Below are 9,139 nucleotides of genomic sequence, written 5' to 3' on the forward strand. Positions count from 1 at the left end.
TTGTAGATAGGCTGACCAAGTCAGCTCATTTCATTCCTGTGATGACTACTTATTCTTCCGAGCATCTGTCTCGAGTTTATATCTGCGAGATTGTTAGGCTTCATGGTGTGCTGGTATCTATTATCTCTGATTGGGCTATGCAGTTTACATCACAATTATGGAGGGTTGTATAGTATGAGTTAGATACTCGGGTTGAGTTGAGCACGACATTTCACCCTCAGACGGACGGACACTCTGAGCGTACTATTCAGATACTAGAGGATATGCTTTGTGCATGTGTGATGGAGTTTGGAGGTTCTTGGTATCAATTCTTGCCACTTGCGGAGTTTTCCTATAAAAGTAGTTATCAGTCAAGTTTTCAGATGGCACCGCATGAGGCTCTATATGGTGGGCGGTGCCGGTCTCCAGTGGGTTGGTTCGATCCAGGCGAGGCTAGATTATTGAGTATAGACTCGGTTCATGATACATTGGAGAAGGTTTAGGTGATTTAGGATAGACTTTGCACAGCCTAGTCCAAACAAAAAAGTTATGCGGATCGGAGGGTTTGCGATGTTGCATTTATGGTTAGAGAGCGGGTATTCCTTCGGGTTTCGCCTATGAAGGGCGTTATGAGATTCGAGAAGAAGGACAAGCTGAGCCCAAGGTTTATTGGCACATTTGAGGTGTTATGGCGAGTTGGGGAGGTTACTTATAAGCTTGCCTTACCTCTTAGTCTAGCAGTAGTTCATTCGGTATTCCATGTTTCTATGCTCTGGAAGTATCATGGTGATCCGTATCATGTGTTGGATTTTATCTCAGTTCAGTTGGATAAGGATCTATCTTATGTTGAGGAGCCCGTGGCTATTTTGGACAGGCAGATTCGAAAGTTGAGGTCAAAGAACATTGCTTCAGTGAAGGTTCAGTGGAAGGGTCAGCCAGTCAAGGAGGCGACTTGGGAGACCGAGCGTGATAGGCATTGTTGTTATCCTCATCTTTTAACCACATCAGGTATGTCTCTATGCTCGTTCGAGGACGAACGATTGTTTTAAGAGGGGGTGGATATAACGACTCGGCCGGTCGTTTTGAGAGCAATAGCCCTGATCCCCTATTTACTGCTTCCCCCGTATCCTTTTCAGCTTATGTGACTTGCCAGGAGTTTTTTTGGAGTATTTTGGGATAGTAAGTCCCTAAACGGATGCTTATGCTGATTTTGATCGGAGTCAGAACTGTGTGAAGTCGACTTCGAAATGGAGTTTCATCGGTTTTGTTAGCTCTGTTGGGTGATTTTGGACTTAGGGCGTGTTCAGATTGTGTTTTGGAGGTTTGTAGCTGAATTAGGCTTGAAATTGCGAAAATCGAACTTTTGGAAATTTTGACCGATGGTGGAATTTTTGATATAGGGGTCGGATTTTGATTCCAGAAGTTGAAGTAGGTCCATAATGTTGAATATGACTCGTGTGTAAAATTTGAGGTTAATCGAACATGGTTTGATAGGTTTCGGCATCGGTTGTAGAGGTTTGAAGTTTCAGGTTCATTATGTTAGGATTAGCGAGTGATTTGTGTTTTTAGCATTGTTTGATGTGATATGAGGGCTCGGCTAAGTTCGTATGGTATTTCAGGACTTGTTGTTATGTTTTGTTGAGGTCCCGCTTGGGTGTGTTGCGAATGCTTAACGGATTGAAATTGGACTTATGCAAATTACTGAAGTTTTTCTCGTTTTCATTGTTTATGCAGCTGCGGTAGGGAGACTGCAAGTGCGGGATCGCACGTGTGTAGAGGAAAGTGCAGAATCAGATTAGGATGTATGGTCAAGGGTCGCAGGTGCAAGGAGAATTCCGCATTTATGATGCCCTCAGATGTGCCTAAGGAATCGCAGGCGCGGAGGAAGACCGCAGAAACCGACAGTGCTCCGCAGGCACGCACACATAGGTGCGGCCCATTCATCGCAGATGTGGACCCATCCCTCTTAAGTCATTTCCACACCTGCGAGGGAAATTTCGCAGGTGCAGAATCGCATGTGCGACATGAGGCCCGTAGAGGAGAAATCGCTGGGCAAAAAAAGGGCCAAGTTGAGGGTTTTATCCCATTCTAAATTTTGGGACTTTGAGATCTCTATGTGAGGTGATTTTTCGAGGGTTATTCAAGGAAATTATTAGGGTAAGTGATTCTAACATAGTTTAGACTATATTTCATGAATCTACTACTATTTTCATCTTCTGATTAGGGATTTGTGTTGGAAATTTGGGGGGAAATGGTAGAAACGTCCTAGGCTAAATTTTTTAGTTTTGAAATGAGATTTGAGGTCAGATTCGAGTAATTCTTGTATGGTGTGACTCGTGAGTGAATGGGTGTTCGTATTTTGTGACTTTTATCCGCTTCCGAGATATGGGCTCGGGGATGCTTTTTAGGGCAATTTTCGAATTTCTTATTAAAGTCTTGATTTATTTAATTAGATTAGTCTATTATAGTTGTATTTATAATATATAATTGTGTTTGGATTGATTTGGGCCATTCGAGGTCGGATAAACAAGGAAAAGGCATTGTTACTAATTGATTGAGCTTGGTTCGAGGTAAGTGGCTTGCCTAACCTTGTGTGGGGGAACTTCCCTTAGGATTTGGTATTTTTGTGATATGTGAGTGTCATGTACGTGATGTGATGAGTGCGTACACGGTTATTTGTTGTAAAATCCAATTTTTACCGAGTACTAACCTGTTTCTACTTAATTGAGTTATACGAGCTTGTGTGATTATCTCGTTTAGCCTAAAATAGCATGTCTACGTCTCTTATATGCTTATCTGAACTTTGTGCAGCATGTTCAGTTGATTCCTGTTTCTTCCTTGACTTTTACTTAGTCTACATTATAGGATTTCCTGTTGTAACTGTTATTTCCCTTATCTTGAGCTGCGTATTTACTTTGGGACTATAGAACGGTATTCTGGGAGATCCTCCTCGTATTTTTACTTTGGGACTATAGGACGGTATCCCGGGAGATCCCCCTATATCTTTACTTTGAGATTACGGGACGGTATCCCGGGAGATCCCCCTGCACATTTGCTTTCGGGACTACGACACAGTATCTTAGGACATCCCTTACGGTTATTCTTGTGTATTGTACTGTCATTCCTCTGTGACTTCCTTTTTGTTAAATTTCAGTCTCTTATTATACTGCGATATTTTTATTCTGCCTTATTTAATCTATATATACTACTAGGACCCTGAACTAACCTCATCACTACTCGACTGAGGTTAGTTTTGACACTTACTTGGTACCGTTGTGGTGTACTCATGCTACTCTTCTGCACATGTTTTTGTGTGCAGATCTAGGTACCTCCTACCAGCCTTGCTTTTAGTTGCATCGTTGATGCTGCTCCGGAGACTTCAAGGTACATCTGCCAACATCCGTAGACCTCGGAAACCCCCTCTATCTCTTTTGTGTTGATTCTTCCTTTATTTCTTTTAGATGCTGATGTATGGAACAGTTAGACAAATTCTTAGAAGCTTGTGACATATGGCGTTCCGGGGTTTTGGAGAGTTTTGTGTATGTTTTGAGAGTTGGTTATTGTACATGCCGAGCGGCATTTCTATATGTATTTAATTATCTGTTGCAGTTAGCTATTAGATTTATGCTTTCATTTTCATTATTCTGCAAATGTTAGGCTTACCTAGTCATAGAGACTAGGTGTCATCATAACATCTTACGGAGGGAGATTTGGGTCGAGACAATCATACCCTTCATGGGCAAAACCCGGAGCAAAACCCTCTCTCGAACCATGAATGCAACTCCATGAACTCTACGATCAGCATAACTCTTCAGCCGAGACTGAGATGTGCAAAGTCAATCCTGAATTATCTTGACCTTTTCCAAGCCATCCTGAACCAAATCAGTACCTAGCAACCGAGCCTCTCCCGGCTTGAACAAACCAATTGGCGAACGACACTGTCTCCTGTATAATGCCTCATATGGAGTCATATGAATACTCGATTGGTAGCTTTTGTTGTAGGAAAACTTTGAAAGAGGCAAGAACTGATCCCAAGAACCCCCAAAATCCATGATGCAAGTGTGAAGCATATCCTCCAATATCTGAATGGTACGCTCAAATTGTCCATCCATATGGGGGTGAAATATTATACTCAACTCAACTATGTGACTATCCCACACTATACGACCCTCCAGAAGTGTGATATGAACTACATACCACGATCAGACATGGACACCGGCACACCGTGAAGACGAACGATCTCACGTATATAGATCTCAGCCAACCGCTCTGAAGAATAGGTAACTACTACTAGAATGAAATGTGACGACTTAGTTAACTTGTCCACAATGAAGCCACATTATGTTGAATTTCTTCTAAGTCTGTGAGAGCCCAACAATAAAATCCATGGTAATATGTTCCCACTTCCACTCAGGAATCTCAAGCTTTTGAAGCAAACCGCCAAGCCTTTGATGCTCGTACTTTACTTGCTGAAAATTCAAATGCCGAGCCACATATGCAACTACATCCTTCTTCATTCTTCTCGATCAATAATGCTGCTTCAAATCCTGATACATCTTGGCGGCACCCGGATGAATGGAATACCGTGAACTGTGGGTCTTCTCAAGAATCAACTCACAATGTCCATCCATATTGGGCACACAAATCCGACCCTACATCCGCAATGCCCCATCATATTTAATTGTAACCTTCTTGGCACCACTGTGCCGCACCGTGCCCTTAATGACAAGAAATTAAGGGTCGTCATACTGATGCTCTCTAATGCACTCATATAAAGAAGACCGAGAGATCTTGCAAGCTAGAACACGACTGGGCTCTAAAACATCTAACTTCATGAACTGATTGGCCAAAGCCTGAACATCTAATACTAGCGGTCTCTCACAAACTGGAATACACACAAGGCTACCCATACTCACAACCTTTATACTCAAGGCATCAGCCACCACACTAGTCTTCCCAAGATGATACAAAATGGTGATATCATAGTCCTTCAATAGCTCCAACCATATTTGTTGTCTCAAGTTGAGATCCTTCTTCTTGAACAAATATTGTAGACTCCGATGATCCACTACATCTCACACGACACGCCGTAGAGGTAATGCCTCCAAATTTTCAATACATGCACAATGGCTGCCAACTCTAAGTCATGAACAAGGTAATTCTTCTCATGAACCTTCAACTGTCGCGACGCTTATGCAATCACCCTGACATCCTGCATCAATATTGCACTGAGCCCAATATGCGATGCATCACAATACATCTTATAGGTGTTACACCCTATATCTTTGTACGTAAAAGTGCATCATAAGCAAACTAATGTAGGACCAAAAATGAGATAATATTGAAAGTATATAAAGTAAGTTAATCATGTTACCTTGAGGTTACAAATATTGAAGATCATGAAAAACAAGTACAAATAGGGTTGGAAGGTTCAGAAGCTAAGGAATTGAAGAAAACAATGTTTCATCGAAAGTCGACAAGTTAGGAATGGTATAACATGTATATTTAGGGTGAGACTAGGGTACTTAAAATGATAAGAAGGTTATGTTAGTCATATGATACTCGTGTGTTATGCTTTGAAGTCATGCAAGTGGTGGAACAAAAGTCGATGAAAGTCATCACAAGTTACGTTCATAAGGTTTACTAAATATTTGGGTCAAATGTAACTGTGATTTTCTCCGAATATACTTAGTGTTATGGGGTGTTCCACCCATCAAATTGAATATATCTGAGTTTAATTTCTAACTCATTAAATATTTTGTCAATATGACATGAGGGTAGAGTTATATGGGCATTTTTTCGAGACAGCGCAGACTGCTAGGTAACAAGTAGGTGTGTCACCTACTTGCTTAAATGAGAGTCCAAAAAGAGGCTATTTTGGGTCGGCCAAAGAGACAATTTAAGATCTTATCACCTGCAATATAACACTCATAATATACCACAATTAACCAGACCTAAACCCCCGCAAACATCCTCCTAATAATTGCCTACAAACCCTAATTGATTTTCTCTCCCTTTCAAGTTCTAATTTGAGGTAAAACCTATAGTTTGAAGAACCAAGATAGGAGCTGAGTTATCCAACAAATAAGGTACGTTTACTACTCTCTTTAATCCATTTTTTCTACTATAAAGTCATGGTAAGTTGTTCTGTATTTGTAAGAACTCACGGGACGGTGATCGTAAGTCATGAGTTTGAGTTATTCACTTATAGCAGACTGTTTTGGGGACTGTTTTGTGTTGTTGTTGGGCTACGTGTTTTACTACTATTTTGTGGAGTTTTGGAGGACGAGTGTGGAGAAACACCACATAAATGCAGGGTGGTGGGCTGGCCATTTGTCATAACATTTTCGGGTTGTTTGACATGACTACGTGGGTTGTTTTGTGTATGAAGAGATTGTGGTGTGTCGGGTTTTTTTGTAGAATTTTATGGTGTATATAAGATTGGAAAATAATGTATATATGTTGTTATTTTTGTGTTCTTGTGTTGTTGGTGTTATCTTGAATTTTGAGGATGTGAGGATTATATGGGAGATGTTGTCCGTTTAAATACAAATTAAGCTTGTTGTTTGTTGTGCAATAGTTGTACCTTTCGTAACTTAATGATAGTAGTATTATTATTATTGTTGTAGATTAAGGTGCGAAGAGGCAAGTTAAACTTGGTTATTGGAAGGATTGTGGTAAGGTATGTTAAGTCTAAGCCCTTCCTTAATTTTGGCATGATCCAGTAACTACATGTGTTTGATAACGAGACATAAAGAGAAGTTCATATTCCTAAATTTATGTACATTTTCCTAGTCTCATAAGTTACAGCATTCTCCCTTATCGAGACTTCATATTCAGTTTAGCTTTGTCTTCTTTTAGCCAAGACAGTAGAGAGTCTATATATATATATATATATATATATATATATATACACACAGTATTATAGTATTTTCACCACCATCGAGCTATAATCGATGGGTAGGCCCCAATTGGGCAACCTCTGATCAAATGGTAAGTTATATACCGAGCCTACTGTGGTCGAGCGCCTATGAGAGAGACCAGAATGGCCGAGATACAGAGCCTAGTTGTCACGCCTCAAACCTTGGGAGGCGTGGCTGGCACCCGGTGCCGTAGTGGTACGAGCGAACCACTCTGTAACTCATTCATTCCTTTTATAACTGTCATGGGCCAAACTGGCCACAACTCGTAATGTACAATTGTACGTGGGAAAATGTTATATCAATGAACCATCATTCATAAAACATGAATACATATGGACCGTCAAGGACTCTGATATACTGTACATAATAAACATGTGTCTACAAAGCCTCTAAGATTTTTTGACATAAAATGGTACAAGGTACCGGCCTACCCATAAGTCTGTAGCAAAACTTTGACACAATAACTTATAGACTCGGCTGCACTCCGAATGAGGTGGAGTCTTACCAATCCTTCATTGAATGCTAACCTTGTCAACCATGAGGGCTTGTCAAAATAAGTGTCTATACCTACAGGCATGAATGCAGCATCCCCAATAAATGGACGATAGTACGAATAATGTACCTAGCATGTAAGGCGGAACTGAAATATAACAGTAAGTCAACATTAATTAAGGACATGGAAGAGACATGGAGTAAAGGACTTAACCTGTAAGTCTAGATAGATTCGTAAATCATGAAATAATTATAGCGTCATGCATATGCGTATGAATGTCATGTCGTGAATAGGTACATGTGTTCATAACATCATCAAGCCTCTGAGGGCATCCCATCATATCAGCTCGGCCATTGTGGGCAAAATCATCAACGTATACTAGCTGATCGGGTGGTGGTGCGTATATAACGTCATAACCTTTCACATATCCTATATACATATATATACACATATATAATGCCATAATATCATCACGCCTCCGAGGTCATCCCATCATATCATCTCGGATACTGTGGGCAAATCATCAACATATACCAGTTGATCAGGTGGTGATGCGTATATAATGCGGTAACTTTTTCCCGTATCCCATATACGTGTATATAACGCCGTCTAAGTCATGGGTAAATGAACATGTATAAATGAATGAAATGCATGAAAATACGTAATAATCTCAATATTCCTTTCGGATAAACTTTATCAACTGCGTATTATTCTGAGACCCACGAACAAAAGGTATAGTAATGTGACACAAGGAAATATCTCGTGATATAGATTTATTCTGATGTAATTCACAAATAAAACTTAATAGCTAACAATGGTATAATTTATTGAAGTACTTAATCCAGAAGTGTAAATAGTAAATGCTATTGTACCAAAAATCAGCCTAGCTATATAACCAAATGCAAATTATAGTAAGTCTACTCGTCATAAACTATAGGCAATAACAATAGATTTCGTAGCGTAGTTGAGGAGTGACTAAAGATAGAACTTTCACAATATGAATTTAAAACCTCCTCAATCATTAGTCATTTCACACATTAGATTACTATCTCTTCATTCAAAGAGAAAAGCTTTTGCTATCCCAGACTTGGTTGATTCTATTCCTTTACACCATATGTGGAACATATTATTGAGAAAAGAGCTGATCTCTAGACTTGTAACTATAAATTGATGGCGAGGAAATAAGCAAATTAAATCACTAAAGCAAGCACATGACACCCAACACTGGTTATTTCAAGAAACTACAAGCAGAGAGCTACACCTTACCATCATAACAACAAATATAAATACATGAAAAACGTGTTGAGGGATCGAAAGGTACCATAATAAATAGAAATAATGTCACGACCTCGGTTCGTCCTCCGTAAACCATCGTGACGACACCTAGTCTCTACGGCTAGGTAAGCCTAATAATGCGGAAAATAAACCAATTTGCGGAAGAAAACAAATAAAAACCGAAATAGTGAAATAAACAGTGTTTAATTGAGTCGCTCGGCATACAAAATATCAACTCTCAAAACTAATACTTTTCCCAAAACCCGGAATCTCATGAAATCCCAAACTGAGGATACTACATAGTGCTCTAACTCCAGAATGTCTAAAATAAAGTAAATACAAAAGGGCTGTAACTACAAGAGAGAGTGGAGAGAGAATCCTCGATCTGCAGACGCGGCAGATATACCTCGAAGTCTCCGAAGGGTCGCCTCGCCTCAAGGATGATAAGTCTGAGTCGAAGTACCTGGAT

The 9,139-nt window shown here is 40.0% G+C and overlaps 1 protein-coding gene across 1 annotated transcript; it reads left to right on the top strand.

Moving 5' to 3' along the window:
- Nucleotides 1-608: 608 nt before the first annotated feature.
- Nucleotides 609-1,778, top strand: LOC138878201 (uncharacterized). Its single transcript, XM_070157867.1, has 2 exons — nucleotides 609-987; nucleotides 1,714-1,778. Exons 1-2 carry the CDS (start codon nucleotides 609-611, stop codon nucleotides 1,776-1,778), a joined length of 444 nt encoding a protein of 147 aa, XP_070013968.1.
- Nucleotides 1,779-9,139: the final 7,361 nt, after the last annotated feature.

The sequence above is a fragment of the Nicotiana sylvestris genome, chromosome 9 (assembly GCF_000393655.2).
Source record: "Nicotiana sylvestris chromosome 9, ASM39365v2, whole genome shotgun sequence".
Classification (NCBI taxonomy): Eukaryota; Viridiplantae; Streptophyta; class Magnoliopsida; order Solanales; family Solanaceae; genus Nicotiana; species Nicotiana sylvestris.